At 43.6% G+C, this 15,901-nt stretch overlaps 6 protein-coding genes across 6 annotated transcripts; 4 read left to right on the plus strand and 2 right to left on the minus strand.

The window, feature by feature from the left end:
* Nucleotides 1-2,006: 2,006 nt before the first annotated feature.
* BDB00DRAFT_882958 (putative Serine/threonine-protein phosphatase PP1) lies at nucleotides 2,007-3,635 on the plus strand (the record flags this gene model as incomplete). The annotated part of the gene is made up of 7 exons (XM_053128192.1): nucleotides 2,007-2,064; nucleotides 2,269-2,355; nucleotides 2,473-2,517; nucleotides 2,590-2,820; nucleotides 2,904-3,080; nucleotides 3,182-3,468; nucleotides 3,540-3,635. The coding sequence occupies 7 exons, from the start codon at nucleotides 2,007-2,009 to the stop codon at nucleotides 3,633-3,635; spliced, it is 981 nt and encodes a 326-aa protein (XP_052980211.1).
* Nucleotides 3,636-4,138: 503 nt separating this feature from the next.
* BDB00DRAFT_871951 (inositol-pentakisphosphate 2-kinase) lies at nucleotides 4,139-5,699 on the minus strand (the record flags this gene model as incomplete). The annotated part of the gene is made up of 6 exons (XM_053126887.1): nucleotides 4,139-4,322; nucleotides 4,446-4,554; nucleotides 4,641-5,121; nucleotides 5,200-5,361; nucleotides 5,424-5,537; nucleotides 5,619-5,699. The coding sequence occupies 6 exons, from the start codon at nucleotides 5,697-5,699 to the stop codon at nucleotides 4,139-4,141; spliced, it is 1,131 nt and encodes a 376-aa protein (XP_052980212.1).
* A 480-nt stretch (nucleotides 5,700-6,179) lies between these two features.
* BDB00DRAFT_821340 (uncharacterized protein) lies at nucleotides 6,180-9,686 on the plus strand. The gene is made up of 5 exons (XM_053123382.1): nucleotides 6,180-6,669; nucleotides 6,897-7,172; nucleotides 7,315-8,805; nucleotides 8,896-9,080; nucleotides 9,172-9,686. Exons 1-5 carry the CDS (start codon nucleotides 6,348-6,350, stop codon nucleotides 9,184-9,186), a joined length of 2,289 nt encoding a protein of 762 aa, XP_052980213.1. The 5' UTR covers nucleotides 6,180-6,347; the 3' UTR covers nucleotides 9,187-9,686.
* A 517-nt stretch (nucleotides 9,687-10,203) lies between these two features.
* On the plus strand, nucleotides 10,204-11,817 carry BDB00DRAFT_762879 (nucleotide-diphospho-sugar transferase; the record flags this gene model as incomplete). Its single annotated transcript, XM_053119358.1, has 1 exon — nucleotides 10,204-11,817. One exon carries the CDS (start codon nucleotides 10,204-10,206, stop codon nucleotides 11,815-11,817), a length of 1,614 nt encoding a protein of 537 aa, XP_052980214.1.
* Nucleotides 11,818-12,071: 254 nt separating this feature from the next.
* On the minus strand, nucleotides 12,072-13,746 carry BDB00DRAFT_871954 (WD40-repeat-containing domain protein; the record flags this gene model as incomplete). Its single annotated transcript, XM_053126888.1, has 6 exons — nucleotides 12,072-12,243; nucleotides 12,319-12,585; nucleotides 12,670-13,068; nucleotides 13,136-13,232; nucleotides 13,351-13,561; nucleotides 13,708-13,746. The coding sequence occupies 6 exons, from the start codon at nucleotides 13,744-13,746 to the stop codon at nucleotides 12,072-12,074; spliced, it is 1,185 nt and encodes a 394-aa protein (XP_052980215.1).
* Nucleotides 13,747-13,947: 201 nt separating this feature from the next.
* BDB00DRAFT_787617 (peptidase family M48-domain-containing protein) lies at nucleotides 13,948-15,840 on the plus strand (the record flags this gene model as incomplete). Its single annotated transcript, XM_053120718.1, has 6 exons — nucleotides 13,948-14,051; nucleotides 14,143-14,386; nucleotides 14,451-14,704; nucleotides 14,827-15,104; nucleotides 15,259-15,507; nucleotides 15,626-15,840. The coding sequence occupies 6 exons, from the start codon at nucleotides 13,948-13,950 to the stop codon at nucleotides 15,838-15,840; spliced, it is 1,344 nt and encodes a 447-aa protein (XP_052980216.1).
* Nucleotides 15,841-15,901: the final 61 nt, after the last annotated feature.

The raw sequence follows: 15,901 nt of genomic DNA on the forward strand, positions 1-15,901 counted from the left end.
AGGTAGTCACTGTGATGCTATCGGAACTGTTGATAGTGACTGAGATGGATGCACAGCTGACGCAAAAAAAAAAAACTGATGTACTATTACCTCTAAGTTCGAGAGAACGAGAATACGTAGCATCGTAATCTAATACTTGCAGCAAGTGAGAGTCATAGGCAACCGGTCCACGGTGGAGGAGCATAATACCGCATTGAATATGTGTGATTGAAATATTTACCACCAAAAGCAAGGATATATAAATTCAGTCTTGCTACTGTACAGCAAAGCTGGATTATGAGGCCCAAAAAGAACTGCTTGTAGTCGGTTGGATCTCGTTCATGACTCTTTTTGGAAAAATGTTAGCCAGTCGTGTTCTCTACGGCCTGTGGTTTTTTCGCTTCTAATGCAGTTGATGTGACTACTCTAAGTAGACTGTTATCAATGCTCTTGGACGAGCGGTCCGGCCTTACTTGAAGACACTCTCGATAATCCCAGTATTATATGATATCGCGTCGTATGTCTCAAGGACTTCAGAACTAGGAATTACTTGCATATCGAATAAACGAATCGATCTGTTAGGTCTGAATAAGGCTTCTGGTGGCTCGTGATTATCTTCTTCCCATGCTGTGAGCTCTGGCCGAGCAGGTTTATGCCGGACGTATCCTCGTGGATATACTATCTTCCATTGGCTATGTATGTAATATACATTGCTGCTTCAGAAAAGTGGTCCATAATCATAGGACTTTACTTTCTATGAAAGGTTTTTTTTGGATGTGTTTACACACTATGCCAGAAAAAAGGGAGGTCAGGAACTCACTTAGTAGTATCTTTATAGACTCAAAGATGAAATAAGTCCAGGGTGTAAAATAAAAGAACGGAAAGAAGAAAGAAGGGAGAATATTCGAGGTGCTTCGTGAAAACAACACAGAGTTTGTGTTCAAGGAAGAGACTATTATCAGTAGTAATGTGCTATTGCAGTAAAAGAAAGCTACTAGATCTTTCAACATGCTTTTGTTGCCAGCAATATAAGTTTTCAATATATGTATTAGCAGTAAATAAACAGTGCATATAGAAATATGAGCTCAGATCGTTCCACAAGTCTGTTCTGTTACTACTTGAAAACCACGTTCCGCTGTGAGATGACAGAAAATCCTCTTGCAGACAAAGAAAGCTGTTGCTTTCTGCGCACCACCGGCTACTACTATGACATTTACATACGTTCTTAGGGCAAGAAAGGGAGAGGTAACAAAAAGAAGCACCCTATCGAAAGAAAGAAAAAACCTTTGTCTGTTACTTAACTGTGAGAGATTATTTGCAGGAGCACTCTGTGAGCTCACTATCCAATTATATTGCATGCTGAGCCGTGTTATTATTACAGCAACCAGTAAGGCAAGGCGGGCATTTCCTCTCTCTCTTTCTCTCAATCATTCTTTTCCGTCTGCCCTTTCTCAAGTAGAGCCTCACCTCCCCTCCTATTTTCGAACGTAAGAACCGAAATCCAAACCTTTATCTGGGCCATCATCTTTTTCTTTCATCTATTCAAGTAGTGGACGAAGTACAGAAAGATAACTCATCGAATCGTTCTTCTTCATCTGAAACTGTATATAGCTTATTTCTGGGAGTTACATACTTCTCTTTGTGTATCTTGTACCTTCTTTCCTTTTTACATTTTTTAAGTACAACAAAAACACTTCATCATTCGTGAGATTTCAAGAAAGCGGATCCTCGACCCTAACTTTTACAAACACAACACACACATCGTCACCACCACGTTTATAAAAAGAAGCAGAAAGTAAAGTATCTTGTTATCTTGACTTGGGGGTTTCTTAAGTTACCCGGTGTATGTGTGTGCGTGCGTGTATCTCGAATCCATGATACTGGAAAATAAAGAGTCCTCTTTTTTTAAGTTTAATTGAAGGGGTAACAGTGAACAGGTGACAGGGGAGAAGTATCCTTCTTGCGCAAGGGGTTTCATATGCTCGTTACGCGATTATTGACAGATTTATTATTGTTTAATTATAGTCATGAACGATATTACTGAAAACATAGACATCGACACCATCATTGAACGTCTGTTGGAAGGTAAAAACAAACGACAAAAGCAACAAGAATGAGAGAGAGAGAGAGAGGGGATGTATGGAGAAGGAGAGAAGTGTGAGGGGTTGAGAGAAAGGGGTCATACATTCGGACAAGACGGACAGAGAGAGATAGAGAGAAAGAACAAGGTCTGTGTGTAATTTCTTTTATGCACGGTGGACTTACACTTGGAAAAACACGGTTTTTTAGTGCGCGGCAGTCGACCCGGTAAACAAGTACAGCTATCCGAGAACGAAATACGGTTCCTATGCCAGAGGGGTCGCGATATCTTTATGAGTAGGTGATGGTGCGGGTACACACAACTACAGCAGCAACAACAAAGATTTTGGATGTTCATATAGCAAAACATGGTTGTGTTAATGGCATAAAACAAATACAAAAACAAAAAAAAAGGTCAACCCATCCTATTGGATCTCGAAGCACCCATCAAGATTTGCGGTAAGATAAATATCTTTTGCTATTATTAACACCATGCATCATTGAATGCAAGCCAATGCATAACGCCTTTAGGTGATATCCACGGTCAATATTACGACTTGCTGCGATTGTTCGAGTATGGCGGATTCCCACCCGAGTCAAACTATTTGTTCCTGGGCGACTATGTGGATCGAGGAAAACAGTCATTGGAAACAATATGTTTGTTGTTGGCATACAAGATCAAATATCCAGAGAACTTTTTCATTTTGCGCGGCAACCACGAATGTGCCAGCATCAACCGGATCTACGGCTTTTACGATGAATGTAGGGTTATATGGACTTTGAGACGGGAGAGAGAGAGAGAGGGAGAGAGTTAGGATATGCTAATATAGGTTTTTATGTATTAGGCAAGCGACGATACAACATTAAGCTGTGGAAGACATTTACCGATTGTTTCAACTGTCTGCCTATAGCTGCGATTATTGACGAGAAGATTTTTACGATGCATGGCGGCTTATCGCCAGATTTGCAGAGCATGGAGCAGATCAGACGGGTGATGAGACCAACAGATGTGCCTGACACAGGTTAGATCGGGATAGATATATGGACATAAAAGGGTGGGGGTGTGGTTTCTGTTGCTGCCCAAGGCTGGTTGGATCGTTATGCTAACCCTCGATGAATGTAGGGTTGCTGTGCGACCTGCTATGGGCAGATCCGGATAAAGACATTCAAGGATGGAACGAAAATGATCGCGGTGTGTCATTTACATTTGGCCCGGATATCGTAGGCAAGTTCTTACAAAAACATGATTTGGATCTGATCTGTCGAGCACATCAGGTGGTGGAAGATGGCTACGAATTTTTCGCAAAACGGCAGCTTGTCACCTTGTTCTCAGCCCCAAATTACTGCGGCGAATTTGATAATGCCGGCGCCATGATGAGTGTAGACGAGTCATTGCTGTGCTCGTTCCAGGTAAAAGGAAAACACATATATACACTTTTTCAAAGATCCGTTTGGTTAACTGTGATCATGTTGCATGATAGATTTTGAAGCCTGCCGAAAAGAGACCAAAGAACGCGTACAATGGTGTGGGTGGTCGTGGTGGAAGGGGTAAAAAGGGTTTAAACAAAGCCATGTAGAGACATAGCACCCTTTTTCACTACCACACCTCGCTTACCAAAAAGAAAACAAGAACGACATCTACATTATACAACCTACCTATCAAAGTTCTTTCTATACACGAGAGGAACGCACGTCTCACACCTATTACACCTATACGCTACCGTTACTATGTCACCTCCTCTTCGCTCTTTGTACACCACAAAAAAAAACGATACAATATCTTCGAGTCATAATACCTACTCTATTATCTCTCTATTAACCCAACTCTTTTCTCACTCTCTCTCTTTTCGATTTGCGCTATCATCTCTATTTGATTTCTCTCTCTCTCCCTCTCTCTCCGCCTCTTTCTGTGCCCTCTCTTTGAACCCTCCATCATCTACTATTTCATTACATCTTTCTGTTGTTTGGCACGTAATTGTTCCTCTTTACTTTGCTTTCAATGGGGAAAAGCTCTATAAGAGCAGATGCGGGGAGAACGGGTAGTAAAGATAGTTGATAATACACAGAGGAGAGGGATATCCTATTCATGACAGACTTTAGTGGTATGATGTCGAGTTGCATGTTCCACAATGCGTTGGTCAAGGTCATACCAGTACGGAATCTTGGACATGTTTTTTAAATCCGTATCAACGACTTTAACGGTGTAATGGTAAGCCTCGCCATTGTCAAGCTGGATCTTACAACCTTGAAAGTTGTCGTCGCACCTTTAGCGGAATGTTATATGTGTGAGAATCTTTTGGATCTACCCCCCATTTTTTACTTTGGGCACTTTGGGCAAAATCGGATAATTGTGTGTGTGATGCACGCACAAGAAATAGAAAGCTAACCTGTCCACAGTGTCTCTGATGATGGATATAAATATTGAACAATCCTTGAGCACGGCAGATAACACATGCTCATAGAGATACTGGCATTCTAAAGCAGGGTCTATTGCATCTTATATAGATTCACGAAGAATACAGCATTGAGAGATTTTCCTTTTAACTTGTGCTCCCAAGTCACTCCTTAAAAACCAAATTTACCTGACAAAATCATCGACATGTCTCGTCTCTTGAAACATTGCACAACTTTACGCCACACATCTATATCATACATTGGCAACAGGGAGGACGATTTGGTGGCATAAATGGAATGAATGCCTTCAATAGTCAGCTGATCAAGATCCCGTTGTAAGGTTTTCAGTCGAGGCAATAGCGGTTCTTGACACAGAATGGCAATAATCATTTCAATGACTTGGTTCTCCTCCAAGTTCTGAACTTCTTGTTGTTTTATCTGCATCTTATCATGCAGCGCAGATTCGCGTTCTAATGCTTTCAGAGCCCGGTTCATGCGTGCTGGTTCCATCGAATACAAATCGAGTGGACAATACTCGAGATCACTCCGACTGTGCTTGTACCAGCTGTGCATGCAAAATCGACACGTTGTGGCCTTGACATGCTTGTATTTTTCACTCATCCACGGCTTTGTTAATGACGACCATGTGGGCTTGTATCCCCATTTAGGCTATTATTGCGATTTATTTTGTTAACACTCTTTTCTTTTGATTACTTTGAGTCACCCGTGTGAGAGCATGGTTGTTACCTTGATTTCGACAGTAAGGGCGGATTGAAAAGTGAGATCGGGAGCAAGACATGCCCATGATTGATTCAGGTCAATGGTCCGTGCACGTCGATGGTCAGGGCGATCATGGGTGATCTTGGTTTCAATGGATTTCAGGAACGTCAACGTGACAGGAACACAGGTCTATTTGAAATAGTTTGTTGGTGTCGGTGTATCCCAGGATGTAACTATCGCTTTCACTTTACCAAGGGAACAATATAGTCATGGCCTAGCAAAGCACCTATTACATCATGGACAAATGCTGGTTGGAAACGAGCATCGACGGCCTTATCCTTTTGAAGGCGTAGTACATGTCCTACCTATTTATTTATTTTTCGCAATGTTAAGGAGAGACGAGACAAACAATTGTTTAACGACAAAGAAAAGACAATGGGTTTTACGTATGACTGGTCCTGGCCCGTGTACCGCAGTACGATATTCTGGTTGCCTTCAGCAGCATAAACCCAGTGGTTGGGATCCATCGTCCAAGCGAAAGAAACCACAAGTTGATGGAGCAAAGACGGAAAATGTGGGGGTGGGAAGCATGGCTGGGCGAAAACAGATTTTTTTCCTCAAAAAAAAGGGCGCGTCACGGCTTTCCATAAGCCAATGTGACAAGAGCTATTTTGGCTCTTGCGGTATGGCAATCAAGACATATCGAGCGCATAATTTTTGAACCAAAATGGGGGGTGTCGCTATGGCTTCGCTCTAAGCCGGAGCCCTCCTCTCCCCATCACTCCACGTTTCATAAACAATAAGAAAATGAGAAAGAAAGAAAGAAAGAATGAATAAAAGTAGTAGCAATAGCAGTGATAGTCGCGATAGTGCGTGTTGCTCTGTGTATGGTTGTCTGGACTTGTAATAGCCCGTCTGCTATATGTTTTGACAGTTTCTCTGTTTAGCCCTACTAGCTGGTAAGAGAGGGGCTTGCTCTCTTGCTCTCGCTGTGTGCGTGTGTGTGTGCGTGTCTCTGCTATATAAGGAACTCAAACCCTATTTTTCTTGGTCCTTTGTGGCTCCCCTTCTTCCTTTCTCTTTTCTCTCACTTTTTTTTTTTTTTTGCACACGCACGCACGCCCCGTATATTCAAGAATAGAAAAGGAAAAAAAAAGAGAAACAGAGCTTCTTATATGTCTTCAACACAAACAAGTTATCCTCGATCCCCGCTTACCGATGCTTTCTCGTCATTGCTAAACAACTCCTCTGCGCGTGGTAAGGTCGACAGTCTTGGCATGTCGGCAGCGGCAGCAGCAGCGGCAGCAGCCGCAGCCGCAGCATCTTCGTCGTCGCCCGAGCAACAACAACAATACCCCGTGAAATCGTCCTCATCGACACTTCGTCCGCCTTCATCCGAAGCAACGACGGCTCCTTCTTCGACAAGGACATTTCAACAGCGCAATCCACGACCACTCTCCGAGGTGATCCGGCCAGAAAGCTATATTTCTCCCGAAAGTAAGCGCTTTCTCTCTTTCTTGAACCCTTTACTACACATGCGCACTCTTTCTTTGTTCTTGTCACACACACACACACACACACACACACACTCCATACACTTCTCCTTGGTTACTTTTGCTATTCTCGACGCTTGTGTGTAACGAGTTGCAGAGAAACCCCTAAATTTAAAAGTTTCTTTCTATTTCGCTTCTTGCCAACACTGACAATGATGCTGATGATATTAGCCGAGGCACTCGACAAATGGTTCGAGGATCTGCAGGAATACGAGCAAAATCTAGAGAGCATGGCGTCAGCGAGTCTCGACACGCGGTTCAAGGACGAGCTGCAGCATGTTGACCAGTGGTTCAGCTACCTGAACGAAGCAGAACGGACAGCCACGGTGTATAGCCTGCTGCAGCATTCCAACCAGGTGCAAATCCGGTTTTTCATCACTGTCCTGCAGCAGATGGGCAAAAAGGATCCTGTCGGTTCCCTTTTGTCTCCTGCCCATCCTGAAAAGTGTTAGTCTTATTTCTACTATCACTTTCGGAAATTGCGTTTTCTCTTAAAAAAGAAAAACCGGACTCAAGCTAATAATAATGATAATATCATTACTAATGATGCATTTTCCCCCTTTTCTTTACCCGTGATAATGACATATAGCGGATATGCAAGCTCAGCTGGCCGGTGCCATGGCAAAAGCAGAACTCGAGGCAAGTCAGAAGCTCCTCTCTGTGTTGCCCTATCGAACCGGTCATTCCTCCGCAGCCATCGCAGCAGCAGCAGCAGCAGCACGCAACGTGGATAGACACTCGTTTGCTCTTGGCGAAGCAGATGAACACCGGTTGCTCAGCAGTCTTGGCCCAGACTTTTTAGCGTCGTCTCGGCCAGCGTCGACAAGTTTTGGCAGCATGATGGAACCAGATCCGTTCAGCCGAGCAGCAGCAGCTGCTGCTGCTACACAGTCGTCATCGTCTTCCTCCTCCTCCGCACGATTGAAGCCAACGCGGGCCATGTACAACAATGTATCCAGTGCAAGACCCAGATCGGTGATCGAGGGCGATCTGTCGTCCATCTTTAGTAGCAATGGTGGTGGCGGCTGGTCAGGCTTTGCTGGTGGAAACAGCAACAGCAATAACAATGGTGGAAATGGAACACGCAAACCCACTACTGCAGGTGGTGGTGGCATGGTGGGTGTGCAAGACCCTCACAGGACAAGCACCGGTCGCCCTAAATCAGCTGATATTTCCAATTGGTCGTTTGGTGGTTTATCCGGTGATCATCATCCAGCTGGAGGAAACGGCGGTGGTGGTGGCGTGAATGCGTCATCATCGTCGCCATGGGGAAGCTTGTCGCCTACCATGAGCACTTTCAGCGAACATGCCAAAACCATTGAACGACCGAGCTCGGCTTCGGACATTGACCAGCTGGCAATGCTTACGAATAATTGGAAGGTACAAGCAGGAGCAAGGAACGTGATTTTGAATGATGACACGAAACGGTTCCCGCGGAGACGAAACCCTGCAACCACTAGTGCTGCTGGCAAGGCAACCAGTATTCCAGGAACCGTACCTGAATCGGATGAGCGGTCACAGCAACAGCAAAACCAGGTGGCAGATATCGTCTTGTCCATGTATGATAATAATGGTCCTGTGCCGCAAAAGAGTACGAGCACGAATAGTTTTGGTGGCGCAGCTGCTACAAGCACAACAACAGCAACAAAACGCATGTCTCGTCCAACATCCCCTGTCCCAACAGCATCAAATTCGGCGAGCTTGTCTCCTTACTGGGACAGTAATCACCCTCGTAGTCCCCGTCAACAGCATAATCAGCATCATCATTCTCATTCGCGAGGGCAGCAGCAACAGCAACAGCAACAACAACAACAACAGCAGCAGCAGCAGCAGCAGCAGGGCAACTTTGGCCGGTTCTTGAATCCAAACGATCTTGTTGAAGGAGATTACGATTATTTAAGCGACCATAGCGAGTCATCCAATGTCAGTGGCAGAAACAACTATCATCCACGATTCAATAACAACAATAGAAAGAAATTTGGTCAACGCGGCGGTGGCGGTAGTGGTGGCGGTAGTGGCAATAATCAAGGTGCCAAGGAGAAAAAGTACACGGATGTGGTGGATATGCAACTGCTAGAAGGTAAAGATTGTCAAAACTACTGCTATGTGTTTGAGGCTGTGACCTTAGGCTTCGTTGTCATCGCTAACTTGGAAACTTCAAAATGCACAGATATCCCTAGTTGGCTGAGGATGTTGAGGTTACACAAGTATAATACGATATTCGAAACGATGAAATGGCAGGACATGGTCAAATTGGATGATGACGCATTAAGCGCCAAGGGTGTGGCTGCACTAGGTGCGCGACGAAAGATGCTCAAAGTATTCGAGCAGATCAAGCAGCACTGTGACAAAAATGTGAGTGTACTTGTTGATTGGGGGATGGGGTCGTGTCGTCCTTCCATAGGATAAACTAAATGTACCGTGTTTAACATTCATTATTATGCAGGATATACCCTATTAATTCTATTCGTAACCCACTTCCATCGCCACCAACAACGACACTTTCTTTCACTCCGGTTACTTTCCTTTCCGACTCAGCTGTCGTCCATTCTCACTTTTTCCTATAACATAAGGACATATCACACACATAGCCTGGTTCTGTGAATTTGTTCTTTGTAAACGGTGTCAGAATATCCCTATTTCCTTTCTTCCTTGTGTGTGGTTTGGTAAATATTCCCCTCTTCTCTTCTCTTTCCTTCCTTCGAATAGGTGTCAAATAAATTCTTCCGTCTCCCTCTCCCCACCCTTCCTTCCTCAAATCATACAGTCAATTTAGAGAGCGGATAAACAACACAAAATGAGTGGTGATGCTTATTTTACGGGATGATGGTATGATTGACAAAGGGCGTGTATATTCTATTGAGAGACTTTGAGAAGAAAAAGTACATAGCCACATAGTAATAAGTGCTTGTATTGAAGGATTGGCTAGAGTCTGTACGCATTCATGCACAAGGTAAAGCTGCTGTTGCTCTTGTTCTTCGGAACGGTTTGAATGAATAAAAAAACAGTAGCTAGTCCAAGAAAGATGTAGCCAAGTAGCATCATTGTTATGCATAAGATCTGCGCCCATCCACATTTTCTTTATCATCATCCTGAAGAAACCATCCAACGACAGGGTGCATTACATAAATATACGTATTCTTTTTGCTGCATCGAACCCCTAGATTTTCCTTTTCCTTGCACTAACATATTGCTTGATGGCCATGCTATTACTCTCTCTATCTCTCTTCTCACGCGGTAGAACAGTACCAGCCCAATTCCGTGCATGTGCATATACACGAACAGTTCTTTCTGATATCAAGATCCTTTTGCTTTTTACCCACCACTCATCTTTCTTTTGTGGATCATAAACTCTCTCAGCTTTTACTATTTATTCTAAAGTACTACTGTTATTACTGCTTTGTTACTTTTTTTTTTTTAATTTTCTCTCCAGCGATATACATTACCTTGAGATAGTCATATAGATAATAGCATTGATATGCTATATTTGACAGACGACACCGGCTTATTACCCTTCTTCCTGCCATTGGGGATCATAGGCTTCTATCGATACCTATGGTACGCGATCAAAGTCTGTGCCTGGCTTGTCTACAAACCTGTGCGCCCCAAACAACGACCAACCTACCGCTCTGACCAAGACGTAACCATCATCGTACCTACCATTGACGCGGGCGAAGAGTTCAAAATTGCCGCACGAAGCTGGCTCGCGTGCAACCCGAAGCAAATCATAATTATCACAGAAGACAAGATGCGCGAACCTATACAAGAACTCGCCAACGAAATCAATCCATCCAAAATTTTGGTCCTGACGCTTCCCAAAGCAAACAAACGCAGCCAGATGGTGACAGGCATCAATGCAACTCAGACAGAAATCCTGGTGTTTGCAGACGACGACGCGATTTGGAAACCTACCATGCTTGACTCTATTTTGGCGTGTTTTGAAGACCTCAAGATGGGCGGTGTGGGGACGTCCCAAACGGTGCATGCGATCGATCCTGCAGGCCATCAAACTGTGTGGGAAGTACTGGCTGGGTTCAGATTGAGTATTAGAAATGTCGAGGTCGCTGCGTCGACTCATATTGATGGTGGTGTCTGTTGCTTATCTGGTCGTACGGCCGCTTACCGCACCCTGATATTAAAAGATCCAGCGTTTCAATACGGATTCCAAAATGACTTGTGGCTCAACAAGTATCCTCTGAATTCAGGTGACGACAAGTTTCTCACGCGTTGGATGGTCTCGCATGGCTGGAACACGTACGTTCAAGTTTGTCCAGAAGCAGAGCTCTATTCTACTTTTAAAAACAACTGGCGGTTCCTGCGCCAAGTACTTCGTTGGACGCGAAACACGTGGCGCTCGGATTTTAGATCGTTGTTTACCGAGCGGTATATCTGGCGCCGTCATCCGTACGTGGCATTCACCATGGTCGACAAGATATTCAATCCCATCACTCTTCTGTCCGGCCCCGTGCTCGTATGTGTCTATTTGATCAATCAGGCGACCGAAAAGACACCGACAAAGACGCCATTGCCTGCTTGGAATATCCTTCTTTCCTATGTTTGCTGGTTGCTGCTCACGCGTGGGCTGAAACTCGTGCCGCATTTTTTAAAAAGACCATTTGACGTCATTTACTTGCCCGCGTGGCTGTTGTTCAATTATTACTTTGCTATCATGAAATTGTATGCCTTATGCACTCTGCATGTGACGAGTTGGGGTAGTCGCACCTTTAATGAAGAGCTATCGCCTTCATCGCAGCCAATTGAAGCGGGACGACAAATAGAGAAGCAGCCACCGCCAACCCCGGTGCCAATATCATCCGTTACTCTCCCACCACCATCTGTCCCAGAACCCAAATCAGCTCCAGCTCCAAAACCAGAACCAGAACCAAAACGAGAATCAGAGAAAGAACCACCAAAAGCAACAGCACAGCCACATCCTGCTCTACACGTTCCTCAAAATACTAATGATACAACCGTGCCCGTGACATCTACAACGACTACAAAGGCTCCCACCAACAATGCGCTACCGCGGCTACAACTACCGCAGATAGAGCCCTTTTCACCCATCGTCATCGACATATTGGATGAAAAATGATACATTAATAGTTGCAACCAGAATCTAACGAGAGTATTATATTATTGTGATTGTTACGAAAGATTACAGACAAATACTCGATGTACATATCCACTTTTTAAACCTCTAATTATTACTACATACTTAACACTAATGTATTAGTAGTAACTGCTACTATACTGTCATCACTTGGATGAATTTTAATATTTGCTATTAAATCTATATACAATGGGCGTGGGATAGGGGAGAGTATGGTATCACGTTGTTTTGTCTAATCAAACGCCAAGGATCTTGAACTTTTCAGTCACAGGCACTTGGCTGATTACGACACGACCAGCATACGATAATGACGCAAATGTCCAGGTATCGGCAGGGCTCCATGCAACAGAGTACACGCTATCTTCGTGTTGATCGTATGTACATATCAATCCATCTGTCGGCTTATGGCTATAAATGCGATGGGAAATCTTCAGCTTCCTTATAATCTTTCGGAGACAACATGAAATTAATAGGCAGTTTTACCTATTCCAATAATTGTCCTCTTCTTGCTGCTGATCAGAGTCATTGTCATGGTTACTTTTGCTGTTGCTTCCGCTTTTGTTGCTATTATTACTACTGCCGCCATTACTACTGCTAGTGGTACTACTGCTGCTGGTGCTACTGCTGCTTAGATTACCAAGATACGATGCCGATGAGACAGAAACAACGTTATGTAAATTGACAACAGTATCCGATCCCGACGTCAATAAGAGTTGATCGTGGAACTTGTTAAACGCAACAGACCATACCCTATTATAAATTCTCTTAGTTTTTTTTTTCAATTCCATAACTTTATGTCTCACCGCATCCTCTGTTTCTGTGTGTGTACGCTACCAATGGGTATGTCCTTCAACAACCATGAGCGGCTCGGCCAATTGTCGTACGTCCCATATCCGCACTTGTGCATCATCACCACCTGTTGCCACGTGATACGGTTTGTTGGCATTGCAGTCGACCGCACGGATTGTGCTTTGATGCGCGCCTTTCCGGATAAACTCGTTTTTGCCCGACCTTAAATCCCAGCCGGCAAGATCACGTCCTGCTGTAGTTACAATCGACTCACGGTTATGCGGATTCCAAGAAGCATTTTGTAAACATCCACCATTATCCTGGTCTTTTTGTACTACGTTGATTGCTGATTGTTGTTTACCATCCTTCATGTTGGACAGGTAAACATTCGAATGTCCGAGTGCAATGATACGTGAAGCGCCTTCAGCTGGATCCCATAGTACTCTACGTTCGCTTAATGTAAGTATATCTCTAAAAGTTCTATGCATGTGCTATACGGTGTCATGCTTACTTGAAAACACCGGATGAATCGAGCGTCGTTACTTCCTCTAGTGCCGTGCTCGTCTGTTTCCATAGCGTTGCTTTCTTCTCTGCCGGGTCCGCGCCAACTATCACAATATAAAAGAAAAAGAAGAGGGTTTGTCAGTTATAACAACACCAGCACCTTTCTATCAGAGCCACACACAGCAGATATATAAAACATTCTTCGGCCTCAAATATTTTTACCTGGACTGTGGCACGTAAAGAAAAGTGATTCATCCGATGGACATGACACAATATCCCAGATTTCGTTAGGGTGGTCCAATAATGTTGGGGTAATCTCGGACTTGTCTTCGTCAAACTCAAGCAAACACACGACATTGTTCTTGACACCTACTGTGCCCACTAGAAACTTGCTTTTTTCTGTACTGGCACTGACGCTCGTCAAACACCGTGCCTGTTATATATGCATATATGTATATATTAACTATGTATACTAATCACAGAATTTCGGAATGAGTGAATGAAGGAGGAGTATGGATAGTGATAGAATTGAGGGTTTGAATGCAATATATGTGAATCGCGCGCGTTTTCGTGTTGTACCTGATGACGAATGCCATAGACCCACGAGTTATCTGCCATGAGGTTATTTGACAAAAAAGTGTGGAGGGTTGTCAATGCTTCTTAACCCCTTCCTGCTCATCTAAAATAGAACACGCGAGCACGCCGGAGTTTCGTGGCAATTAAGTGCTACGACCCAATATATTTGCTGCAAAAGTGTATGCAGAAAGGAGGAAGGTCCACGTCTCTCTTTCTCTTTCTCTCTCTTCACCCTTTTCTCAAATGACGACCTTCGATCAGGTACTGTCCTATTTGGACAGTGTCAACTACAAGGACTATGTGATAGGATTTAGCTGCACTGTCTATGTCTTTGAACAATACTTAAAGTACGCTACTTCCTTTATTTTCCTTTATTGTTATTGTTTTCTCTTTAACAAAAGGACGTGTCCTCTCCCCCCTGCACTCTATGTAATTTAGCTTTCGACAGCATCGCAGGTACTTGATGCGCGAACGTCCCAAAGATCTAGCCGATATTGTAGGCGAAACCGACTTTTCCAATTCCCAAAGCTACAATCTGGATAAATCGCGCTTTGGATTCATCGAAAACGCATTCAGGCAGGTGGAAGCTTTGTTCATGATTCACTATGACGTGTTGCCCTACCTTTGGCATCTTTCTGGTCGTTTAATGTTGGAATACACGGGATATGATTCTGAATATGAGGTTTGTTTGACGTTTAAAAGTAAAAAAAAAAAGGGGAATACTAATTTGTGTGCCTTTTTTTTAGATTCTGCAATCGCTTCTCTTTACTATTGTTTTCTCGCTCGTCTCTACTATCACTTCGTTGCCATTCTCGTTGTATTTGACGTTCGTTATTGAGCAAAAACACGGTTTCAACAAGCAGACGATTGGTTTGTTTTTTATGGATTTATTAAAGTCGCAGTTGGTATTTGGTGGTATCATGATGCCGTTCCTTGCCGCCTTTTTGTGGATCATCAAGTCGACTGGTGAACGCTTCTACTTCTACGTATGGGTTACTGTGTAAGTCTTTCTCTTTTTTTTCTTTCTAAATACATGAGGGAGTCGATATGTATAAAGGAAAAAAAAAGTTGTTGAATGCTCACTCATTTCCTGTATCCATCCATTTTGATTTCTGTATTCAGTGTGGTGTTCCAAATGTTCTTTATTACCATCTATCCTACCGTCATTCAGCCTCTCTTCAACAAATTAACCCCTATGGAATCTGGTGAGCTTCGTACGCGAATCGAAGAGCTTTCCAGCCGCATCAATTTTCCTCTCAAGAAGCTCTATGTCATTGATGGTAGCAAGCGATCCAGTCATTCGAATGCGTACTTTTACGGTTTCGGCAAAAACAAGCATATTGTCTTGTTTGATACCTTGATTGATCACTCAACTACTGATGAAATTTGTGCTGTTCTTGGTAAGTGGCTTTTTGAAGGATGGAAAGGAGCGGGTTGCTGATTAGTGGTGTATGGTGGATGATACGATATAACATGGGAAAACGTGAAAAGGAAGCACATTTTATTCTTTCTTGACCATTGGACGGATCATAACTCTGAATCACATTTACGTAGCACATGAATTGGGCCATTGGGCCATGAGCCACACACTCAAAATCCTTGCTGTCACGCAAGTTTATATGTTTACCATGTTCTGGCTCTTTTCGCATTTCATCAACAATACACGCCTGTATCAAGATTTCGGATTTAGCACCATGCCAACATTGATTGGGTTCTTGTTGTTCCAGTACATTTATGCACCCGTCGATAGTGTGATTGGTTTCTTGATGCATGTCTATCAGCGAAAGAACGAGTACGAAGCAGGTAAGATTTTTAAAAATGTTTCTAGGTGGATGAATTGGGAATGATGATCTATTTTTATGTACGATGAGTGTTGTGCGATGAAGATCGTGATTTAATATGTGAAAAATATCCATCATAGATGCATTTGCATTGAAGCTCGGTTATGCCTCGACCTTGCGTAGTGCATTGATCAAGCTGAGTGTCAAGAATCTGGGTGGATTTAATGTTGATCCTTGGTTTTCTGCGTGGAACCGATCGCATCCTAGTCTCACGGAACGATTGTCGGCTCTTGGTATAATGCCTACATCCGACAAGCCTATCATCAACCAAGAAGAGTCCAAAAAGGAACAGTAAATGCTAGCTCTTTCTCTCTCTCTCCCTTTCGTATATACATGCATACACATAATCTCCCTCT

The sequence above is a fragment of the Zychaea mexicana genome, assembly GCF_025766255.1.
Source record: "Zychaea mexicana strain RSA 1403 chromosome Unknown BDB00scaffold_32, whole genome shotgun sequence".
Taxonomy (NCBI): domain Eukaryota; kingdom Fungi; phylum Mucoromycota; class Mucoromycetes; order Mucorales; family Lichtheimiaceae; genus Zychaea; species Zychaea mexicana.

What these genes read in the sequence shown, in the direction of transcription:
- BDB00DRAFT_821340 (XM_053123382.1), top strand. Translation starts at nt 6,348, where the DNA reads ATGTCTTCAACACAAACAAGTTATCCTCGATCCCCGCTTACCGATGCT. An exon ending in TCCTGCCCATCCTGAAAAGT is followed by an intron (nt 7,173 to 7,314) that starts GTTAGTCTTATT and finishes AATGACATATAG; the next exon opens with CGGATATGCAAGCTCAGCTG. An exon ending in GGATATGCAACTGCTAGAAG is followed by an intron (nt 8,806 to 8,895) that starts GTAAAGATTGTC and finishes CAAAATGCACAG; the next exon opens with ATATCCCTAGTTGGCTGAGG.